The 24,025-nt window shown below is 39.0% G+C and overlaps 2 protein-coding genes across 8 annotated transcripts in view; one reads left to right on the forward strand and one right to left on the reverse strand.

Annotated features, from left to right (window-relative positions):
* The window catches only part of GLMN (glomulin, FKBP associated protein), a 35,679-nt gene extending 25,352 nt beyond the window's left edge, over positions 1-10,327 (reverse strand). For 2 of the 3 annotated variants that reach the window (XM_030328273.2, XM_030328275.1), the window contains exons 1-6: positions 10,241-10,327; positions 9,361-9,426; positions 8,793-8,918; positions 2,994-3,110; positions 1,737-1,845; positions 313-559 (exon numbers count right to left, since the gene is read on the reverse strand). In XM_030328273.2, coding sequence (XP_030184133.1) covers positions 313-559; positions 1,737-1,845; positions 2,994-3,110; positions 8,793-8,918; positions 9,361-9,399 — 638 coding nt within the window. In that variant the 5' untranslated portion in view covers positions 9,400-9,426; positions 10,241-10,327. Of the gene's footprint in view, positions 1-312; positions 560-1,736; positions 1,846-2,993; positions 3,111-8,792; positions 8,919-9,360; positions 9,427-9,813; positions 9,904-10,240 lie in introns of those variants that run through there. The other variant, XM_030328274.1, reaches the window with a different exon arrangement.
* A 37-nt stretch (positions 10,328-10,364) lies between these two features.
* Positions 10,365-24,025, forward strand: part of RPAP2 (RNA polymerase II associated protein 2) — a 100,217-nt gene continuing 86,556 nt past the window's right edge. For 4 of the 5 annotated variants that reach the window (XR_003971375.1, XM_030328270.1, XM_030328271.1 and 1 more), the window contains exons 1-4: positions 10,389-10,480; positions 11,232-11,277; positions 13,867-13,981; positions 23,487-23,585. Coding sequence is in view for 4 of the 5 variants with exons in the window: in XM_030328270.1 (XP_030184130.1) it covers positions 10,408-10,480; positions 11,232-11,277; positions 13,867-13,981; positions 23,487-23,585 (333 nt within the window). In the remaining variant the exon portion in view is untranslated. Of the gene's footprint in view, positions 10,481-11,231; positions 11,278-13,866; positions 13,982-23,486; positions 23,586-24,025 lie in introns of all 5 variants that reach the window. The other variant, XM_030328269.2, reaches the window with a different exon arrangement.

The following is a 24,025-nucleotide window of genomic DNA, read 5'->3' on the forward strand; positions in this document are numbered from 1 at the left end:
CACAGAAAGACCAGATTCTTTAGCTACACCTGTTTCCCCCACTTTTATTATTCACTTGCTATGATGAGTAAAGCCAAGTCAAAGAAGAATATCAAGTAAATTAAACAAATGGATTTGGGTTTTTAATTTTTAAAAATGTAGAACATGGCATTTAATGAGGCATGGACCACTGAACCCCATAATCTTCTAAAATTCAAAATCTGAAACTAGACATCTACATCCAAGGCAAAAAAATAAAACAAAGAAACATAAATTAACTGAGCTATCAATTACTTAATTCCATTGTGAAATGTTACCAAAAAATATACTTACAATTTCAGTAATTCATCCTTTAACTTTTCATTTTCACTTTCCACTGAGTTTTCTTTGTCATTAATGACTTCTTCCACAAAAGGCTTAGTGAATTCTATTAAGGCCTTGCAACACTGACAAAGGCCATAGTCATCTGTTTGTATTTGTTCTTTTGAATATGGAACAGGAAGGAGAGATAGCTGACTCCAAAGAGTGGACAGCGCTAATCCAACTGAATATGCCTTGTTGTTACGAAGTTTCTGAATCACTAAAACAGAGACCAAGTTGTGACTTGAGGTAGCTCCATTAAGTATGCTAAACATGGGACAAGTCCAGTAAACACAGAATTATAACACACTTTTTTAAAAAATATATTGTAACGATGATCACTGGGTTCTTCTCCTGAAACCAATACTACACTGTATGTTAACCAACTTGAATTTAAATAAATTTAAATAATAAAAAAATATATTGTAACAACTCTGAAATCAGGATAACATAGCTTAATTGGTAGTTTTTTTTTTTCCTTCTTAGTGGTGTATGAAATATTGGAGCATCTTACCATCATGGCACCTTACAATAGATGCCATGTTTAAGTATGTTTCTAAGAGTTTACATGGTTAAGGCAGAAACACTTTGTTCCACATTTTTTGGTCATTCTAAGTATCAAATAAGAGAAAGAAATACAAAGAAATATATTTATAAAATATAAAGCACTGTAAAAATGAGAGGTAGTATTATTAGATTTTTCTTTCCAGGACATTTTGAGTATTTCAAGTGGTACACAGCTGCTTTATTCTCATTTAAAATGGATTTACTCTAACTTCTGACTCTGGGTCCTTCTATCAGATTCTGAGCTATATGTAAGTCATAAAATGAAGAAGTGGTCTCAGCTCATGGATACTGTCTGCTCTGGATGCTAAGGTCCATTGCTTAACAATAATGTTACTGCACTCAACCATGAAGACTTTTCTTCACTTGTTTCATTCAGCAGCACCTTTGCTATTCCCAGCCTCACCTTCCCAAGACAGAGGATGAGCAATGCCCCGCGTGATACGGTTTTTAACCAAGATACACGACCTATCACAATGCTAACAGAATGAGTACTGCAGACATCATAGAGGCAATCCTTTAAATATGTTTACAGGGAAATTTCTAGATATAAGTTGCAGATAGGAAGATTAGGCAAAAAGCTACAGATTACAACACAGTCCCTGAAAATAGCATGACATTCAACAAAATCTATTCTGGGTACCGTCTGTGCCGGTATTGTCATCTTTCTATAGGCAGCAGGATTCAAACGGGCACGGCTATTGCTAGTTTAAGCAGAGTACTCAATAATTAGTCATAAATTTTACTTTGATATAGTACTGACATTTTAGAGTAGTATCAAGAACTTAACACAGATAAAACAAGAAACTCTTAGATATCAAAATACTCATTACCTGTTTGTAATGGCTGAAGTAAAAGAAGAATTATCTGAGATATCTGTTTTCCAGAGGGCTCTTCAATCAGTTCAAGCAAACCCAACAATAATTCCTTTGGATTACATAACTATAAAAATATTCACAATTGAACCTGTTTAATACAAGTTGTATTTAAAGCCACATGATTACTAGTTTTAAAAGGCAGCATATACTGAGAAAATACCATTATTTTTGCTTAACAGTACAACACCTCATATAACTTAAAAAAATACACGAGCAAAACATAGAATCTGACTGTCAAATCACTATAAAACTAAAAAGAAGCAAGAATGAGTCTCTTAATAGACAACTACCTTTTGGAGACTTAAATTCCTCGCTAAAGGAGAAGTCAGAAAAACAGGGAGAAGGAAGAACTTGATTACCAGACTTCAGTTTCTTTTGAGCTTTGCCCGTCTACTCTGAAGGATACTATAGTAGTTTCTCAGGCTTCCAGCAAGTGGGGCCTTTCTATCTCACCCTGCCAGGGTATTTCTGAGTGCAGTCTTTTTTGTCCTTCCTGAACAGATGAAACTTTGCATTGTCTTCTGACTAGCCATAATCACCTCACTTGCCTTTTTTTTTTTTAAAGTCCTCATTGTTAATAACTACTATCTAGATGGGGTTTCCTCTTTCCAAGTACTGTATATATTTTTATTTGCAGTGATCTCTAAGTAGACTCTTACAACGTCCTTTTCCTTAGAATTTATCTTTCTTTACCATCATTTTTTACTTTTAACTCTAACAACCTTTCCCCAAGGGTCTCTAAGGTTGTTGGTCACAACTAATCTGCATCCTATTACCATGTCCATCGTTATCACTTGCATTCTAGGTTTTTTTATAACCTTTTAGAGAACATACCACAGAGAAAAGAGCATTGGCATTTGCTAGTTGCAATGTTGCTAAAAGAACAGTGTGGCCTTGAATTGCCTCTCTAAACCTTGAATTCCATATCTATACAATAAGCTACTTATTAAAAATAGAATTTTTAGGTATCTTCTTCGAGATTCTGAATCAGTGGGTCTGAGATGAGGTTAGATAATTCTACCCAGAAATTTGGAAAAACGGAAATGGATTTGCTCATCCAATCAATAAGATTGGGCCTTTTCTCCAAAGAGTCCCCTCCTATATTTTCATTAACTAAAAGCTTTGTCACCCCAAATAAGCATTAAACATTAAAGGGAATTACAAAATACTGCTGGCTATTGTGACAAAGAGAACCTAATTTTGTTAACTTACCTTTACCAATAAATCAAGCATCAGAAAATAATGTTTTCTTTTCTCATCTTCCTTATTCCACAAAAGACATCGAACAACAGGACCAACAAGATTCCAGCCCATATTATTGATGATGACCTGTCAAAACATTTTCAGAGTAAAGCAAATACTGCCATCTATAGGACTCTTACACTGAGCTTTCTGATCTTGAAGGAGCTGAGAATTCCCTCTGAAGAGCTAAGATGAGACAAATGAAGTCTGCAGCATTTCACCAGGGACTTCTTAGGGTTCGCTGCTAGCAAATACAACATTTTAAAATAGTTTTTTTTAATACTTTCACTGAGGAAATGTGAATGGGCATTTACTTTAAATCAGGCAAGTTCATGATTGAAATAGGTCTTCTATTTCTAACAAGAGAGTTAATTTATTTAATATAAGCAAATACTTAATTTTCATGGAGAATTTTGCTCTCCTAATTCATAAAGAAATCCACCCAATGCTCATGAACCTTTTAAATAAAGTTCCTTGGAAAATATGCAAACATGTTGTAATTATGTAACTTATGTAAAAGAAGGGGATGCCACCTCGGTTAATTTTTCTCCTACGTAAAAGTTGCTTCTATTTTCTTTCTTTCTTTTTTAAATTTTTTAATGTTCATTTGTGAGAGAGAGAGACAGAGTGTGAGCAGGGGAGGGGCAGAGAGAGAGCGAGACACAGAATCTGAAGCAGGCTCCAGGCTCTGAGCTGTCAGCACAGAGCCTGACATGGGGCTCGAACTCACGAACCGTGAGATCATGACCTGAGCCAAAGTCAGACGCTTAACCGACTGAGCCACCCAGGCGCCCCACAAGTTGCTTCTTTTCAAAGCAACTTGCTTTCAAAGCAAGTTGCTTTTTCTTTTCAAGATATTCCAGAGTGCTTATCACATAAATAAAAGTTTACCTTTTTAATTAGTGATTCACATTCACTATCACAACTACTATTTTCAGAACTATCAACAATGTACTCCACTTCTCTGGCTTGATTTTACTTCAACTCATCAGTATTTTATCAAGAATATACTACTATATGTCAAGTCCCTAAAATATTCTGGTGCTAGAAATAAAACAAGAACGTATTAGATAAGATCTCTACCATCACAGAATTACATTCTAGGTTCACTCAAAAATAAAACAAACCCACACATTTGGGAGGAAGACAAGTACAATACCTCCTCCATGACCCCACTCTCCTAAGATAAAGGTAGAGGATAAGGTATAGCAAGAGAAGAGTCCTTTCCGTCTAGGGAAGGCCTCTTCCCAGAAGAGGCAATGGCTAAGTTAAGGCTTATTAGGTAAGTCTGTCAGGCATAGGTAGCTGGGAAACACATTCAAGGCTCTGAAACAGCAATGTGTAAAGGTACCTAAGACTTAACATGTCCTAGAGAACTAGCAACAGAATATGTTAGGGTACGTGAACAAATAGCTTACAAAAGAGGAAATATTTTTTACCTTTTTGCTCATTTATCAATTGGACATTTCAGTGTTTGTCTTTATCAGTCTGCATGAGCTTCCTACATGTTAATATTCCCTTCTTATATTTACGAAAAATAATTATTTGGTTTTTTGACTGTCCTTATTTTTTATATAGCAAAATACACTTTTTGCCTTGGTCTTTTAGGTCTAAAATGGGTTTCCTCCTTTAGAGATTCATAAACATTCATTTAAAATTAAATATACATTCCCCCTTTCTTTTTATTCAATAAGATTTATGCTAAAAACGTGGCATAAAATGAAGACTTAAATTGATTTTAAACAAACAGCAAAACAATCATCCTTTCTACTGAATAGGAAAGATTTCAGCTGATCTCTCAGAATATTCTTTTCATACTAGGTACTTCTGGCTGGCACACTCTTCTCACAGCCCCATATTTTATACCCCTCCTTCCTTCAAATCTCTGTAATTTCACCTAGCATGGTCCATTCCCCAGTCATGCTTTACTTTTTTCTATAGTATTTATCTGTTTCTAACACACTATATAATTTATAGTGTAGATACCTGTCTTCATTAGAATTTAACATCTATATGGGCACTGATTTTTGTTTACTGCTATCTATTCCTAGCATCTAGACAAGGGCCTGTTACAAAATAGGTGTTCCATAAATACAGGCGAGTGATATCTATTACCTTTTGGTGTAACAAATTATCCTCCCTCCAAAGATTTGATATTCTGTTTTCTTCCATTTTTTTGTTGTGGCTAAACTTAATATTCAGGTCTTTAATCAGAAACATATTATAAACCTATTTTTTCCCAAGTTACTAAATACTTATTCCACCATTACTTACCATGACTATACTCGCTTTTTTTTTTTTTTTTTAATTTTTTTTTCAACGTTTATTTATTTTTGGGACAGAGAGAGACAGAGCATGAACGGGGGAGGGGCAGAGAGAGAGGGAGACACAGAACCGGAAACAGGCTCCAGGCTCTGAGCCATCAGCCCAGAGCCCGACGCGGGGCTCGAACTCACGGAGCGCGAGATCGTGACCTGGCTGAAGTCGGACGCTCAACCGACTGCGCCACCCAGGCGCCCCTATACTCGCTTTTTAAAACTTAACTGGTTCCTGTGAGACTTCTACTTTTCCAACTATGTACTTCTTTCCCTTTCCATTGGTCTACCTCTACCCTGTAAGTGATTCTCTGGGAATAATTATCAAGGAAATTTCAGTTTTGAGTAAGATGTTACATATCTGAACTGAAAAAAAATAATTTTGATAAAATGTTTTATAAACATCATCTCAGCTGCAAGGTATCTAGTTCCTATATAAATAGTGAATGGTTATGAGGAAGGAAAATAAATACTATCCATAAACTACACCTTTTTTAATTTAATACTAACTACCTACAGAATAAGATTGTTATCCCCAAATGACAGATAAGAATGCCAAAGTTTAGAGATTACTGCCATGCCCAATATCTAACATCTAAATTGTGGCAAACCAAGATATGCATATGTCTGTCCAGGTCCAAAGCCCATGTGTTTCCCACTATACCACTGGTTTTCAATGGGGGCTATTTTGTTTCATATCTACCAGGGACATTTGGCAATATCTGGAGACATTTTTGATTGTCATTATGGAATGGGGGGGGGAGGGGAGAGGGGGAGGGTGCTACAAAATATCTATAGTATAAATGTTGAGAAGCCCTGTACTATAGAACAAAGTATTCATATACTTTTTTTTTAAACATTTACACGAAGCAGATTAATAGTCAATTTTGATCAATCCTAATTGCATCACCTGGCAAGAAAATTAAGTTGCAGTCAGTTTGAAACCCTGTCTTACTGGGGCACCTGGGTGGCTCAGTCAGTTAAGCATGTGACTCTTAATTTCAGCTCAGGTCATAATCTATCTCACTGTTTTAAGATCAAACCCCATAGCATCTCCCAGCTGGGCATGGAGGCTGCTTAAGATTCTTTCTCCCCCTCTGTCCCTTCCCCAACTTTTCTCTCTCGATAAAACAAAACAGAACAAAACAAGAAACACTTGTCTTATCAATGTCTGAACCCTTGGATTTAGCAGACCACACATTACAAAGGTGATTTTCAAGCTATTAAGACTATTAAAGGGTACCTGGGTGGCTCAGTGAGTTAATCGCCTGATTCTTCTTGCTTTCGGCTCAGGTCATGATCTCATTGCAAGTTTGGGCCCTGAGATCAGCTTTGCACTGACAGTGAGGAGCCTGCTTGGGATTCTCTCTCTCTCTGCCCCTTCCCCCCACATGCACGTGTGTGCTCTCTCTCTCTCAAAATGGGTGGGCGAATTAAAAAAAAATTAATGTTTATGTATTTTTGAGAGAGAGACAACACGAGCAAAGGAGGGGCAGACAAAGAGGGAGACACCAAATCTGAAGGAGGCTCTAGGCTATGAGCTGTCAGCGCAGAGCCCGACGCAGGGCTCAAACCCATGAACCACGAGATCATGACCTGAGCTGAAGTCAGACACTTAACTGACTGAGCCACCAGGAGCTCTCCCTCCCTCAAAATAGTGAGTCTTAATAGTCTTAAAACAATTTTTTTTGGGGGGGGGAGCCTGGGTGGCTCAGTCAGTTAAGCATCTGACTCTTGGTTTTGGCTCAGGTCATGATCTCACAGTTTCCTGAATTCAAGCCCTACACCAGTCTCCGTGCTGACAGTGCAGAGCCTGCCTGGAATTCTCAGTGTTCCTCTTTCTCTACCCCTCTCCCACTTGTGCTGTCCCTGTCTCTCTCAAAATAAATAAACTTTAAAAAAAAATTAAAAAAAAAAGACTATGCTCAAAAATATTACAATTAATTTCTAATAGTGATGCACAAATCAGGATTTTAATCTCCTGTTTCTTGACTGAGCTCCAAACATTACTTTTCAACTGCCTGCTACCTCTTAAACTTAACATTTCCAAAATAAATTTACTTGCACCCCTTCAAGAAATTCTCTCCTCTTCTTAAGTTGCCCTTTGCTATTCAGGATATAATATGTTATCCTCCCAGAGGCTAGAAATCCAGTCATTTTTGTTACCTTTCTCAATCCCACAATCAATTAGCCCCCTGTATCCCCTAAAACTTCCTTGCAAGTGCTACGCAGTGCTAAGTAGAGAATGGTTAAGAGCTCTGAAACCAAGCTACACAGGTCTGAACACTGGATGTCACATGTTTCCTTATCTACAAACTGAATTTAATAGTACCTATGGGATTCTGGGAGGCTAAATGAGTTAACAGTTGTCAAGCATTTTAGACAGCACCTGGCACATGGTAAATGCTTAATAAATATTAACTATTGTTATTTTATTATTATTTGCTCTACGTAAAATACTCTCAAAGATTATCCTCGAAAACACAATTGGGAAACATCAAGGAGTTAAAGAAAACATTACATTTACTCTATTTGGGGCTACAAAGGTACTATAAACACATATCCAAAAAAATGTATTAAATTAAATGTCCTAATTTTTAAAAAAAAGAATTTTTTATATAAAAAAGGAATAAGCCCTTTGAACTACTATACATGATTTAAAAGTTTTAGTAATGTCCTAAACACCATCAAGGTGCCCTGGTTATAATCAGAGACCAGCATAACTAGTTTGTGATATCAACAAAAAAAACTTCCACATAAATGAACAGTACTGTAAATGAAGAAAGAGTGTGTTCCTGGAAAGAAGATGGTCTTTTCTTGCATAAGAAGGCAAGTACAAGGATACAAAATTTAGCAGTGTTTTCAATACTGTGTCCCAGGAAAAAGTTGTTCCTGATCCCAAAAAGATCCTTTTCCTATGTTGAGAATGATTTCTCAGATAATTATAGCTGGATGATAACGGCCAGTAAAGCCATTTAAGTCTCCCCCTATTCTGATTCTATGCACCCAAATACTATTATCTTACTTAATATTTGGTTTTCCATATACATCTGGCTGAAAGAAAAGAATGTGCTGATCACCAAAAATGAGTATCTTAGGCTGCCTGATACTTATAATACAAAATATAAATTAATAATCCAAATGCCACTTTTGATCTCTAAGCAATTCCTGTTTTTTTAAAGCACTTTACTCATACTTCAACTATAGCACTTATTTCATTTATTCTGCCCTCTTACTGCTAGTTGTTTACCTCTTTATCTCTTCTACCAGACTATTATAAACACTGTCAAGAATATAAATAGCCCTAATTCTTTTTTGTTTTCCACATTCCTATTGTAGAAATTTAAGTTGATTCTTAAATGTTTAATGAGTAAATGGGTGGAAGAATAATAACATCATGTGGCTATTATCATTCTAATAAATACTAAAAAGTACTCATAAAGATTGTACTTACCTTATTCTTTTCATTTTGAATAATTTCTAATAGCTGCTCTATATGCCCTTCATCTATGCATCTTTGGCCTGCTAACTGAAATAGACCAAAATCTTCTTCTTTAAAGTCTTGTTCTTCTAGGATTTGCTGACAAAAACAAAATGAAGACAAAACAAACATGTTTAGGTGAATAAAAATTCAGTAACTACTTGCTTTATCCTCTCTGGAGAAAAAGAGAAAATATGTTTAAGTTCTAGGTAAGTTGCACACAAGCATATGTATGAAAATTAGGACAAGACTAATGAGTACCATAATGAATGATCTTGAAATCCACTCTGCCAAATAATTCTACAATAAAGATCAGTATTAAAAATTTAAAAGGTTACTTAGACAAGTAGGTCACTTGGAGAATAATCTAATCTGCCTTCTGGCCCTCCTGCTATTTATTCACAGGTCAAACAAAGCAAGGATTAAAGAAGATAAGCAATTTGAATGACCCTAAATGTAACTAAAAATAATCTGTGTCTTGCCCACATTTTAAAAGGTATTTAACTTTACACACACACACCCAAAAAAAAAAAAAACTTACACATCTCTTTATTATGGATTGAAGTTCTTCCACAGCCATTCCTCTTTATTTTTCCTACTTTTGATGCTGAAATATAAAAGTTATCAGTGATATTAAAGCGTTAATAAGTTGTATTTCATTCTGATGAATTTCTAGTAAATACAATAAGGAAAATGTCAAGTTTTAAAGCTGAAATGTTTTTATTGAAAGTATCTTAGCCTAAGGGGGTAAACTGTTGCATCTATTAAGAGCACAGTTTTGAAAGATACACTTGAAAAAAAATTTTTTCTCTAGGGTACGCCCACCCAACAGGAGCGCAAATTTGGACTACGTAAATGGCTTAAAAAGGCAAAGTATTTCTTTTCTGAAAAAATTTCCAGAAGGTGTTCCTGAAGTCAGTTCTAATCCTTAGGGAATTAAAAAAAAAATTGTTTAATGTCCCACTTCACAAAACTTATAGTCAACACAACTCACCCAGAGCGGGTGAAAGTTCAGATGCCCCCTGATCCGAGTGTGACCAGGGAGTTTCTCTAAGAGATGGCAGTCCCCCAAATAATCCAGTTAATGTAATCAGTACACCGCACGAAGGCGAGGCAACCTGCAGCTCTCAGGAGAGCACCGTTCCGTTCTCCCAGGCCATCGTTCCTCCCGGAGAGAAGGACAGGCCCGCAATGGGGGCACGGGTCAGCGGGGCTTCACGGCCGCGCGATCCAGGGCAGATAAAGCCCCAGCGCGCGTGCGGGCGGCATCCAAGGGAAGCCATTTCTCCCGATTCCTCCTCGCCTAGGCGTTCGGGCCCCAGGACCTCGCGGGGCCTTGCGGGCCGTGGAGCCGGGTCCTCCGCCGCTCACAGCTCGCCGCGAGCCCGGGCCGTCCCAGACTTCCAGGTGCGTCCACTTACCGGCTGGGCCTCTGGCCCCTCTCAGCACCCTCCTTCACTTCCTCTGGCCGCCCAGGCCTCTCTGCCGGCCCCGCCCCGCCCCGGCCGGCACCGCCCAGCGCTACGCGAGGGGAGGCGGAGCTTCGGGAGACGCCAGCTCCCGGTGTGACCCTCTGACGACGCTACCCATGGCTGACTCGGCTGGGCCGCGCTCCGCCCGCCTCAAGGCCCGGACTCCCCGCGCTTCTCGAAACGCCACAGGTAGGAAGAAGGGCCTCATCCCACGATTGGACCCTGGGAGTTGAACCCCTACAGGGTTCCAGACTAAAACCCGCGGGGCACACCCCAAAGGCTGCTCCAGGGGAGGAGGTCTTCAGGGCAGAGAAGGCCGAGAGCGTCCCTTCGCTGTCCTCGAGTCTTCTACAAAAGACCTCCGGCCAGACCCCCACCTCTTTACACTAGTGTCCCAAGAATTTTCCCCAGAATGGGCTGTCTCTGAAGGAGAGGGAGTAGAGGTGCTGGAGCCTAGAGCTAGGTCGCCAGAATGGGTAAGTGACCAGGGCAACGTAGGCAGGCCTTGTGCAGCTGGCTTTGAACCTCGCTCGCGCCAGCCCACCTTCGAGATGTACTGTTGCTTAGGTCCTCGGATGATCCTTTGAGGTGTCAGACCCACGGTCTTTTCCTGCGAGCGAACATTCGGGGGATGGAGAGAGGTTGCCTCTAAAAGTACCCATACCTCAGATTTTCAGGAGCCCGTAACCGTGTCACTGTGATACATAAGAAAATTCAATCCCAAAAGAGATATACTCCAAGAAAAATTGGGAAATAATTAACGGAAGTAAACTGGATTCCCTGCCCATTTCATTTGTTTTACACACAGGATTAGAAAGTAATGTGTGGGAAAAGAAGAAAAGGTTGTCTGCGGTTTATTTGAGCAAGAATCTGCCCTGTAAACTAGTGTGTTTGAGTAGACATGACCTACTGTTTTTGTTTTTGTTTTTTTTAATTATAGGTGCTAAACAGACAAATGCCTTAAAACAAGAAGATACTTCTAAAAGGTATGAGAACTACTTGGACAACTGCATTCTCTTATCTGTTGATCTCATGTTAATTGAACTATTTTTAAAAACAATAAAGGCTGATACCATAGAGAAAATTATTATGAGAGAGAAGGGGAAGATCTGAGAATAACTATAAATTCTCCCATAGACTCTTTGTATCCCTCTACTCCAGGCTTTAAGAAAACCAAATCAAGACACTGCTAGTGTAGGTGTAAGTATCTGCAGAAAGATTTGTAAGGGAATAAACATTCCTAAATTAACCAGGTACTCCTTTTATACCTCTTCAGATACACTTTCTTTTTATTTCTTTGTATGCTAAAGACTTCCAAGAAACCTTTTCTTAAAAAAATTTTTTTTTTCAACGTTTATTTATTTTTGGGACAGAGAGAGACAGAGCATGAACGGGGGAGGGGCAGAGAGAGAGGGAGACACAGAATCGGAAACAGGCTCCAGGCTCCGAGCCATCAGCCCAGAGCCTGACGCGGGGCTCGAACTCCCGGACCACGAGATCATGACCTGGCTGAAGTCGGACGCTTAACCGACTGCGCCACCCAGGCTCCCCACCAAGAAACCTTTTCTATTCTTGTTTACATCATGTCCATATCTTCAGCAAAAAGTCTTATTCTGTGTCTTGGCATTTCCTGAAAAGGCTAGGTTTATCTCCTGTCACAAAAAAGTTTTTAGAACAGGAGTAGTCTATGAAGATGATTAGAATACTTATGTCTGTGATTGATCTTTTTTATCAAGTATTGGCTTTCATTTACTCATTCTTTCAAAATTATTTACCGAGTATGAGATATGCCAGACCTGTGTTAGGCCCTGAGGATATGGTTTTGAGCAGAATAGACACAGTTCCTTTCTAGTGGAACAGAGAAATACCAATTAAATTATCACAACTGAATGCATAATTACAAGTTGTGATAAGTGCTGTAAGAGAAAAAACTCTCTGCCCCTCCCCTACTCATGCTCTGTCTCTCTCAAAAATAAATATTTTTTAAAAAGTGAGTGTGGCTGTTACTGAAGGTTTAGATAATTAACAGCTTGAGTCAGCAATTCCTCAGTGCAGGTTGTAGACTGATCCTAGTACAATGCATTGCTCTTACTGGTAGGCAACAATATGAGAAAAATAAAATGCTTTTCATAAAGCTAAATACATTTAATATAGAAAACTTTCTTTTAGTCTATATTCATGTCTTTTATACTTTTTGGATGTAAGAATGGTCTTTATGAAATGGTGGGAGAACAGTTCTTAGTTGCAAATTTCTTTACAAGAAAAAAGTTTTTTTTAACATTTATTCATTTTAGACAGAGCACGAAGGGGGGAGAGGCAGAGAGAGAGGGAGGAGACACAGAATCTGAAGCAGGCTCCAGGCTCCGAGCTGTCAGCACAGAGCCGGACGCAGGGCTAGAACTCAGGAGCCTTGAGATCACAACCTGAGCCGACGTTGGTCGCTTAACTGCTTAACAACCCAGGTGCCCCTGTTGTAAATTTCTTCTTCTTATTTTAATGCCCTTATTTGGCAAAAGAAATAGTTGATCCTATGTCATCTTCCTTTTTTGTGGAATGTTACTGTTTTTGTAGAATATTTTTGCTCCAGGCAAGGAATTAGAGCCTAAAGTCTTGGGGGTCACTGAAAATAGGGAGAAACAATGAATACATTCTAGATCAAGGCCCAGGAGACCAGCAAAGGTAGTTCTGGTAGGAAAGGAGAAAACAGTACAGGAAAGGAGCAAATAAGTTACCAAGATGGTTGGGTATCTCTGTTCCTATGGAAGGATTCTCAACCCTTTTGCACATTAGGATTATCTGGAGCACTTTTAAGAAAACACCAATAACTAGGCCCCATCCTCAGAGATTCTGATTGAATTAACCTGCAGTGGAACGCAGGCATAGGCATCTTTTAAAGAAATCTTCTCAGATGATCCTCATGTGCAAGTAGAGTTGAGAACCACTGTCCTAGAGCCGTTGTTTGATCAAATGGCCTCTGCTTTTATGTTCCATGATGTGTAGGGGCCAGCAAAGGCGGACAGTTCCACTGGTGCCAAGACAAGGAGCAGCTCTCTTGGGAAGATTGTGTTCCTCAACTACACAGTCACGTCAATATAGTTATTTAATAAGATTTTACAGCAAAATAAGAAAACACTTCTTTACAGATAGGACTCTATCTTGTCAAACTGAGCTATCAGTTAACTTTTGAGACTTGACACACGTTTTTACTTGTAAGAACAGCTGAAATTGTCGGTTTCCTCTCATATCTCTCCTGATTTCTAAGGATTTCAGAGGAAAAGCCTGTCTTCTTAGATACCCACAGGAATGATTGAGACAATATAAACGCTAACTGGCAAAAAGATATCACCTATTTTCTTCCTTGTGCTTTGATGCTTGGAAATCAAATAGTCCTGTTACTGTGGCAGACTTCTGTGTGTTAATATTTTGAGACATATTCATCACAGGTAGCAGCGTTAAAAAATATAAATTTAAGTAGCAAAATAGCACATCATGTTTGTGCTGTATTATAAAACAAAATTGGCTGTGATAAAACTTGTAAGTAGAATAACTTAAGTTTTAATTTTATTTAATTTTAGGAAAGCAGAACTAGAAGCAGCTGTGAGAAAGAAGATTGAATTTGAGAGAAAAGCTCTACATATTGTTGAACAGCTTTTAGAAGAGGATATTACAGAAGAATTCCTAAGGGAGTGTGTATGTGTTAAATTGGGAAATTATTACTTTTGTAGTTTTAGATCTTTAAATCTGTGCAATATGAAACTTCCTTGTATTGTCAAAATCTTTGACTCTCCTCTCAGTCACTAGATGCAGGTAGTGTGCTATATAACTCATACATTTTAAAATAATCAACTATTATGCATTCCTTGTTGTATAATGAATTTAAAATGCACTAATGAAAAACAACATGCATATTTTACCCCTTAATAGTAGTTCTTTAAACAAGTCTGCTAATCTCACTTGATTTTTATCACTTTGCACTAATCATCCCAACGTTATTTTCTATATTCTGTGTGTTTCCTATGTTAGTAACAGAAGGTTGTTATTTTTGTTAATGTAATTCTACTAGTTTTGATATTTTAAAAACTTGGAATATAGATCATTTATGATTTAACGTATAACAGGATTGCAGTCTGCATTAAAAGTTTTTTCTTTAACAACTTTATTGCACTAAAATTTTGAATGGAAATTTCTCTTATATCCTCATAATCCTTAGCAAAATTAAAAAGAAAATTAAAACTCTGAACTCCCATTGCAAAAATAATTATTAATGTGGCTCAGAGATTTTTCTAAATAAGAGGAATATAAATATGAAGATATATATACTTTTTAAATTCTGGTGCTTTACTATAGTCTTTGTTTTTTATTGTTGCTTTTGGTTTGTTTCAAGTTGTTATTTAAATTCTATTTAGTTAATATGTAATATTGATTTCAGGAGTAGAATTTAGTGATTCATCACTTATATATAAACCCAGTGCTGATTATAACAAGTGCCCTCCTTAATATCCATTACCCATTTAGCCCATCCCCTTCCCACCTTCCCTCCTTTGACACTCAGTTTGTTCTCTGTAGTTAAGAGTCTCCTATGGTTTGCCTCCTTCTCTTTTTTTATTCCCTTACCCTATGTTCATTTGTTTTGTTTCTTAAATTTTACATGTGAGTTAAATCATGGTATTTGTCTTTCTCTTCTGACATTTCACTTAACATAACACACTCTAGCTCTGTCTGCTTTGTTGCAAATGTCAAGATACAATTCTCTTTGATGGCTGAGTAATATTCTTTTGTACGTGTATACACATATATGTGTATATATACTTATGTATATATGTATGTATATATATATATATATATACATACATACACACACACACACACACACACCACATCTTCTTTACCCATTTATCAGTTGGTGGTCATTTGGACTTTTTCCATAATTTGGCTATTGTTAATAATGCTGCTATAAACATTGGGGTACTTGTGCTTTTTTTTTTTTTTTTCACTTTTATGTATTTATTTACCAAAACTTGCATAAACCTGACCTCATTCACCAACACAAAACATACAACCAGGACACACACACACACACACACACACACACACACTCAAAGGCCGTGGAAGAGGCTGTCAAGTACTTTGAAGGACAGGAAGGAATGAACACAGCTGGGGGGACTTTTGATTTCAGTTGCAGTTGGGAAGGGCTCTGGTCCCACACACCGGGAAGGTAGAAGGATGAGAAAGATAATAAATAGAATCCTGGGCCCAGCTTGCTTTGGTACATTACAGGTATAGTCCTGTGCATGGCCCGGGCAGCACCCAGCCCTTAGCCAGCAGCAGGAGCCAAGGAGGCAGAGCCTGAGCAGCTGGTGCAGGCAGGTCAGACATGCAGCCAGAGGTCCCCTCCAAATAGCCCCTGGTGCTCCACAAGGCAAGAGGTAAGACTGAGCCAGGCTCTGAAGACCCTCGCTGTTCATGTCTGAGGAAATGGTCTTTTTCCTTTTCTAAACCCTCAGTGAGTGCGAAGTGCCCTCCCACACGGGTGGCTTCCTCTTGACCACACGCAGGTTCTGGCTGCAGCTCAGAGGCTTCTCTCAGGGTCAGGCAGGTGGCTGAGAGACTGCCTCTGTACCTGACCAACACTCATCCTCAGTGTCGCTGTCCTGCAGGCCCCCTGCTCTATAACTGATGGGCGGCCTGAGGTGAGGTACCTGGTCCTCCAGGTAGAGGGGATGCTGGTGGTCAGGGGCATCAGGGATGGAGTGCAGGTCCTGCATGGAGAAGCTCCGCAGCCTTCCAGCCAGTGCACCCTGACTCTTGGTGGTAGGCTGTACAGCAGTCGAAGCAGCAATGTTGAGACCCCCGTTTCCCAAAGCTGAGCATCGTCTCATAGCTGCATTCCTTGGCATGCACGATGCAGATATTTTGGTTTTTTGTGCAGTATTTTTGTTTCCTTTGGGTAAATACCTAGTAGTGCAATTGCTGAATCATAGTACTTCTGTTTTTACCTTTTTCGAGGAACCTCCATACTGTTTTCCAGAGTGGCTGTACCAGTTTGTGTTCCCACCAACAATACAAGAGGGTTTCCCTTTCTCTTCATCCTCACCAACATCTGTTGATTCTTGGCTTATTAATTTTAACCATTCTGACAGGTATGAGGTGGTATCTCATCGTAGTTTTGATTTGTATTTCGCTAATGATGAGTGATGTTGTGCATCTTTGCATGTGTCTGTTAGCCATTTGGATGTCTTCTTTGGAAAAATGTCAGTTCACGTCTTCTACCCATTTCTTCACTAGATGATTTGTTTTTTGGGTGTTGAGTTTGAGAAGCTCTTTATAGATTTTGATTACTATTTATCTTTTTTTTTTTTTCCAGCGTTTATTTATTTTTGGGACAGAGAGAGACAGAGCATGAACGGGGGAGGGGCAGAGAGAGAGGGAGACACAGAATCGGAAACAGGCTCCAGGCTCTGAGCCATCAGCCCAGAGCCCGACGCGGGGCTCGAACCCAGGGGCCGCGAGATCGTGACCTGGCTGAAGTCGGACGCTTAACCGACTGCGCCACCCAGGCGCCCCTGATTACTATTTATCAAATAGGTCATTTGCAGATATCTTCTCCCATTCTGTAGGCTGCCTTTTAGTTTTGTTTCCTTCGCTTTACAGAAGCTTTTTTATCTGGATGAAGTCCCACTAGTTCATGTTTACTTTTGTTTCTCTTGCCTCTGGAGATGTGTCTAGTAAGAAGTGGCTCCGGCCGAGGTCAAAAAGGTTGCTGTCTGTGTTCTCCTCTAGGATTTTGATGGTTTCCTGTCTCAAATTTTAGGTGTTTCATCCATTTTGAGTTTATTTGTGTGTGTGGTATAAGGAAGTGGTTGAGTTTCATTCTTCTGAATGTTGCTGTCCAATTTTCCCAACACCATTTGTCAAAGAGACTGTCCTTTTTCCATTGGATTAGTTGCAAAGATTAGTTGACCATATAGTTATGGGTCCATTTCTGGTTTTCTGTTCTGTTCCTTTGATCTATATGTCTGTTTTTGTGCCAGTACCATACTGTCTCGATGACTATAGCTTTGTAATGTGGCTTAAAGTCTGGAATTGTGATGCCTCCAGCTTTGCTTTTTGTTTTCAAGATTGCTTTGGCTGTTTGGGGTCTTTTGTGGTTCCATGCAAATTTTAGGATTGTTCGAACTCTAAAAAATCTTGGTGGTATTTTGATAGGGATTGCATTAAATGTGTAGATTGCTTTGAGTAGTATAAACATTTTAACAATATTTGTGCTTCCAATCCATGAGCATGGAATCTTTTTCCATTTCTTTGTGTCCTCTTCAATTTCATTCATAAGTTTCTATAGTTTTTAGAGTATAAATCTTTTACCTCTTTGGTTAGGCTTATTTCTAGGTATCTTATGATATTTTGTGCATTTGTAAGTGGGACTGATTCCTTAATTCCTCTTTCTACTGCTTCATTTTTGGTGTATAGAAATGCAGTCAATTTGGGGGGACACCTGGGTGGCTCAGTCAGTTGAGCCTCTGACCTTGGCTCAGGTCCTGATCTCACAGTTTGTGAGTTTGAGCTCTGCATCGGGCTCACTACTGTCAGTGTAGAGCTGGCTTCAGATTCTCTGAACCCCTCTCTCTCTGGCCCTCCCCCACTCATACTCTCTCAAAAATAAACAAACATTAAAAAAAATAAAAAGAAGTGCAACATTTCTGTACATTGATTTTATATCCTGTGAGTTTCCTGAATTCATGTATCAGTTCTTGCTTTTTTTTGGTGGAGTCTTAGGTTTTCTACATAGAGTATCAGGTCATCTGCAAATAATGAAATTTTGACTTCTTTACTGCTTGTGATGCCTTTTATTTCTTTTTGTTGTCTGATTGCTGAGGCTAGGACTTCTAGTATTATATTAAATAATAGCATTGAGAATGGACATCCTTTTTCCTGACCATAGAAGAAAAGCTCTGTTTTTACCCATTGAGGAATATTAGCTGTGTGCCTTTTGAACCACCCTGCAGCACAGGAATAAATCCCACTTAATTGTGGTAAATAATTCTTTTAACGTTATGTTGAATTCGATTTCTTAGTGTCTTGTTGAGAATTTTTGCATCCATGTTCATCAGGGCTGTTGGCCTGTAATTCTCCTTTTTAGTGGGGTCTTTGTCTGGTTTTGGAATCAAGGTATTGCTGGCCTCGTAGAATGATTTTGGAAGTTTTCCTTCCATTTCCTTCCATTTCTGTTCCAAATTGTTTTGGAACAATTTGAGAAGAATAGGCATTAACTCGTCTTTAAATGTCTGGTAGAATTCCCCTAGGAAGCCATCTGGCCCTGGACTTCTGTGTGTGGGAGATTTTTCATTATTGATTGCTTTTTTTTTTTTTTTTTTTTTTTTTTTTTTTGCTGGCTGTGAGCTTGTTCAATTTTGTTTCTTCTTATTTCAGTTTTGGTAGTTTTTGTGTTTTAGGAATTTGTCCATTTCTTCCAGGCTGCCCAATTTGTTGGCAAATAATTTTTCATAATCTCTTATGATTATTTGTGTTTCTGTGATGTTGGTTGTGATCTCTTCTCTTTCATTTGTGATTTATTTGGGTCCTTTCTTTTTTTGATAAGTCTGGCTAGGGGTGTATCAGTTTTATTAGTTCATTCAAAGAACCATCTTCCTACTTTCATTTATCTGCTCTACTGGGTTTTTTTGTTTTGTTTTGTTTCTGTATCATTTATTTCTGCCCCAATCTTTATTATTTCGCTTCTGCTGGCTTTTGGCTTTATTTGCTGTTGCTCTTCTAGCTCCTTTAGGTGTAAGGTTAGATTGTGTATTTGAGATTTTTCTTGTTTCTTGAGGTAGGCCTACATGGCGATATACTCCTCTTATGGCTGCTTTTGCTGCATCCCAAAGGTATTAGATTGTTATGTTTTCATTTTCATTTGCTTCCATGTTTTTTTAAGGTTTATTTTTATTTATTTTGAGAGAGAGATAGCAAATGTGGGAGGGTTAGAGAAAGAGGGAGACAGCAGGGTCCATGCTGTCATCGCAGAGCCTGATGTGGGGCTCAAACTCACTAACCCTGAGATCATGACCTGTGCTGAAGTCAAGAATTGAACGCTCAACTGACTGAGCCACCCAGGCGCCCTGAGCTTCCATGTATTTTTTTTATTCTTTCTTTCATTCCTGGTTATTCAATTTATTGTTTAGTAGGATGTGCTTTAACCTCTGTGTATTTGTGGTCCTTCCAAATTTTTTTCTTTTGGTCGCTTTCAAGTTTCCTAGCATTGTGGTTTGCAAATACGCCTGGAGTGATCTCGATCTCTTTTTACTTGTTGAGAGCTGATTTGTGACCCAGTATGTGATATATTCTGAAGATTTTTATGTACACCCAAACGAAAGTGTATTCTGCTGCTTTAGGATGAAATGTTGTGAATGTATCTGTTAAGTCCACCTGGTCCAATGTGTCATTCAAAGCCATTGTTTCCTTGTTGATTTTCTACTTAGATGATCTGTCCATTGATGTAAGTGGGGGGTTAAAGTTCCCTACTCTTATTGTATTGTTACCAATGAGTTTCTTTATGTTTGTTATTATTTGGTTAATATATTTGGGTGCTTTAAGTTGGGGACATAATTATTTACGATTATTAGATCTTGTTGGGTAGACCCTTTTATTATGATACAGTGCCCTTCGTCATCTCTTGTTACTGTCTTTGGTTTAAAATCTAGTTTAAGTATGGCTACTCCAGCTTTCTTTTGACATCCATTAGCATGTCATGATAAATGGTTCTTCATCCCCTTACTTTCAATCTGCAAGTGTCTTTAAGTCTAAAATGGGTATCTTGTAGCTAGCATATAGATAGGTTTTGTTTTTTATCCATTCTAATACTGTCTTTTGATTGGAGCATTTAGTCCATTTATATTCAGAGAGATTATTGATAGATTTGATTTAGTACCATTGTATGATTTGTAAAGTTATATTTCTGGTGATGTTCTCTGTTCCTTTCTAGTCTTTGTTGCTTTTCGTATTTCTTTCCCACTCAAAAAAGTCCCATTTAATATATCTTGCAGGGCTGGTTTAGTGGTCATGAACTCCTTTAGTTTTTGTGTGTCTAGGAAACTCTTTATCTCTCCTTTTCTGGTTGACAGCCTTGCTGGATAAAGTATTCTTGGCTGCTCTTTTCCCATTCAGCATGTTGAATATATCATGTCACTCCCTTCTGGCCTGCCAAGGTTCTGTGGAGAGATCTGCTGCTAACCTTATTTGTCTTCCCTCTTAGGTTAGGAATTTCTTTTCCTTGCTTTCAGGATTCTTTGCTTATGTCTGTACTTTGCCAATTTTACTACAGTAGTCTTAGTGTTGGCCTGCTTTTGTTGATTTCGATGGGGGTTCTCTATAGCTCCTGGTCTTGGATGTCTGTTTCTTTCCCCAGATTAGCGAAGTTTTCAGCTGTAATTTGGTCAAATAAACTTTCTTTTCCTTTTTCTCCTCTCTTCTTTTGGGACTCCTGTGATACTAATGTTACTATGCTTTATGGGGTCACTGAATTCACTAAGTCTACATTCCTGATCCAGTATTTTCCTCTCCCTCTTCCTTTCAGCCTCATTATTTTCCATAATTTTATCTTCTATATCACTTATTTGTTCCTCTGATTCTTCCATCCTTGTGTTCATTATACCAGTCAGTTTTGTATCTCAGTTATAGCATTTCTTATTTCGGCCTAATTTTTAGCTCTTTTATCTCTGCGGTAAGGGACTCCCTGGTGTCTTCTATGCTGTCTCAAGCCCAGCTAGTATTCTTACGATTATTGTTTTAAATTCTGGTTCAGGTATATTACTTATATCTGTTTTGATTAGATCCCTGGCCATGACCTCTTCTTGTTCTTTCTTCTGGGATGAATTTTTCCATCTTGGCATTTTGTCTAGGTCTCTGTCTTCTCTGTGTTAGGAAAGCCTGTTATGTGTCCTGCTTCTAACAGTAATAGGTGTGTGTATTAAGAAGAGGTCATATACTGTCCAGGGCCTAGCACTTCAGGAAGTGTTTCTGGTGTATGCTGTGTGCACTCTGCCATTGTGTTTTGGGTGCTCTTTCTGTCCTCTGCAGAATTTCTCCTTGTCTGTAATGGGGAGTGTTTGTACCTTGTCCACTGTGTGATTAGTTTTAAGTATTTGTGTTTTGGTCAGCTTATTAAGAGTATAGATCCTGTTTCCCCTAGAGCTGACACTTTGCAGCATTCTGTGGTTAGTAGACTTGGTGGGTGTGGAGGACCGTTGTGCTGGTCTTCTGGGAGGGTGGCCTGCTGCTGCTCTGACTCTCAGACATAATGACCCTAGTTCAGAAGCACCTGAAGAGCTCAGGGAAGACAGGACTTGGTGTAAGCAGCTCAAGCCTCTACTGTGGGCTCTTTACTGCTCACTGAAGTCCATCCATGCTAAATGGCATCAGCTGGCTCTCTAGTCCCCAGAGAGGGGAGTTTGTACCCACCACTGTTCAGGAAGTGCTCACAGAAGAGCAAACAATCTCCCGTCATTTGTCCCAAGCATTCCTCAGATCTCTTCCTTCACCCTGTCTGTGTCCGACTCATCTGCCCATCTGGTGGTGCAGTGCTACTATGGTTTATCTCAGGTGCGATGGCTAGGTTTCAAAATTCCATATTTTATGCACCCAGTGTGGCATGGACCTACTCTGATCCTCTGGGGAAGGGTCTCACAACACTGGGGCTGGTGCCAGTTTGTCCCAGAAGGGCAGTGGCACAAATTCACTGGGCTTGAAGTTTATGGTAAAACACAGCAAAAAGCCACCGTCCAGGTTAGCTGCCCTCCACAGCTGTCTCTGTTCCTATCCTAATGAATGGGGCAGCTCAGTGGTACCTGCCAGCCCTCTTGTCCCTGGAGGGGCAGTGCTACCTCTCCCAAATGCACTCCAAGAGGGGAAACTGTCTCTGCCAGTACAACCCAGGGCATCCTCAGACCATGCTCTCTGCTCCCTGGCCTCTGCCCTCCTTCTCCACAGGAGCACCGTTGTGCCCTACAGCCTCCACCCCAGTGATGGGTCAGACTTCTAAAACCAGACTTTGAGCTCCACTGCTTGTAAAAACTTGGGATAATCAGCCCCTCTCTTTTTCCCCATCAGGGGTTTTGGCAAAATGTTTTCCTTGTGCAATGCCCTGCATCCTGCTCATTCCCTCTCTCTCCTTTCTCCTAATTAGGGCTCTCTCCTTTCTACAGCACCACTGATTATTTTCTCTCCCAAATCACATCTTCGCCCTTCCTGCCTTCCACAATATGTCCTCTTTTCTCCCCCTATCTGTGCATCTTATTCTCTCAGTCCTAAGATCGATTTCCTGGGTGTTAAGAATGATTTGATATTTATCTAGCTGTGTTCCAGGGATGTGGTAAGCATAGGATCCCCCTCCTGCTCAGCCATCTTGACTCCTCCCCTCTAATGTGACAGTATTTAAATTGATACATGTAACTACATCAGAATCTGCATGCATGATGCCACTAAAAACAAAGACAAACCAGAAATGCTTCATTTGAAACAAATACCTTATATCACTCTCAATAAAAAGTTGTTCAGTCCCTGGGAAAACAGAAAAACTTGTTCAAAAGTGATCTCAAAGTTATGAAACAAGAGTTGAGATTTGAACGTGAAGATATCAAAGAAAGTATTTGGTGTTAGCTTATAAGTACCATCTCACCAGTCTCCTATACACATTTTTCAGAAACTGGAAAATTTTGCACAAAAATTTGTCAGGAATCACAATGACACGTTTGATACACTTTGTTTTTTAAGACTGTGCTTCAAAAATAGGTAAATTATATTTTATTTTCCATGGTTTATTTTTTAATATTTTTTTAAATAAAATAAACTTTTCAGTATTTTGCTTTGGTATAGCCATGACTATAGCACCAATTCTTTTTCCTGCCTCAGAATTACTTCATGAAGTACTTACCTACAACGATTCATAGTCTCCTGAGACAGAAGTTTTTTTGGGCTATTTTTGTTTGTTTTTTTAATAGCTAACATTTTTGAGTGCTTACTGTTTGTCACATGTTTTTCTACGTTTATTACCTTTATTTTCTCCTCTTATTCTAACATCATATTTATAAGATAGACTGTTATTATCCCGGAATTTTCAGATGAGCTCTGTGAGGCTTAGAGAGCTGATAAATGAACTTTTCTAATAATCTAGTGGGGGAATGCCCCTCTCATTTCATTATAGGGGAAGTTCATCACACCTGCTCACTACAGCGATGTCGTGGATGAGCGTTCTATTATCAAGCTCTGCGGTTATCCTTTATGTCAGAAAAAACTAGGAATTGTAAGTAATTTTTTTATTTTTTTAATTTTTTTTTCAACGTTTATTTATTTTTGGGACAGAGAGAGACAGAGCATGAACGGGGGAGGGGCAGAGAGAGAGGGAGACACAGAATCGGAAACAGGCTCCAGGCTCTGAGCCATCAGCCCAGAGCCTGACGCGGGGCTCGAACTCACGGACCGCGAGATCGTGACCTGGCTGAAGTCGGACGCTTAACCGACTGCGCCACCCAGGCGCCCCGTAAGTAATTTTTTTAAATAGAAGCTTTAGGGGCACTTGGGTGGCTCAATTGGTTGGGTGGGTTGTGGGATTAAGCCCCTCATCAGGCTCCCCTGCTCACATGCTCTCTCTCTCTCTCTCTGAAATAAAAAAAAATAAAGTATAATAAAGTAAAATAAAAGCTTTAATTTTTTATATTTAACAAAGTACTTTGTAGATAGTAC

The sequence above is a fragment of the Lynx canadensis genome, chromosome C1 (assembly GCF_007474595.2).
Source record: "Lynx canadensis isolate LIC74 chromosome C1, mLynCan4.pri.v2, whole genome shotgun sequence".
Lineage (NCBI taxonomy): Eukaryota > Metazoa > Chordata > Mammalia > Carnivora > Felidae > Lynx > Lynx canadensis.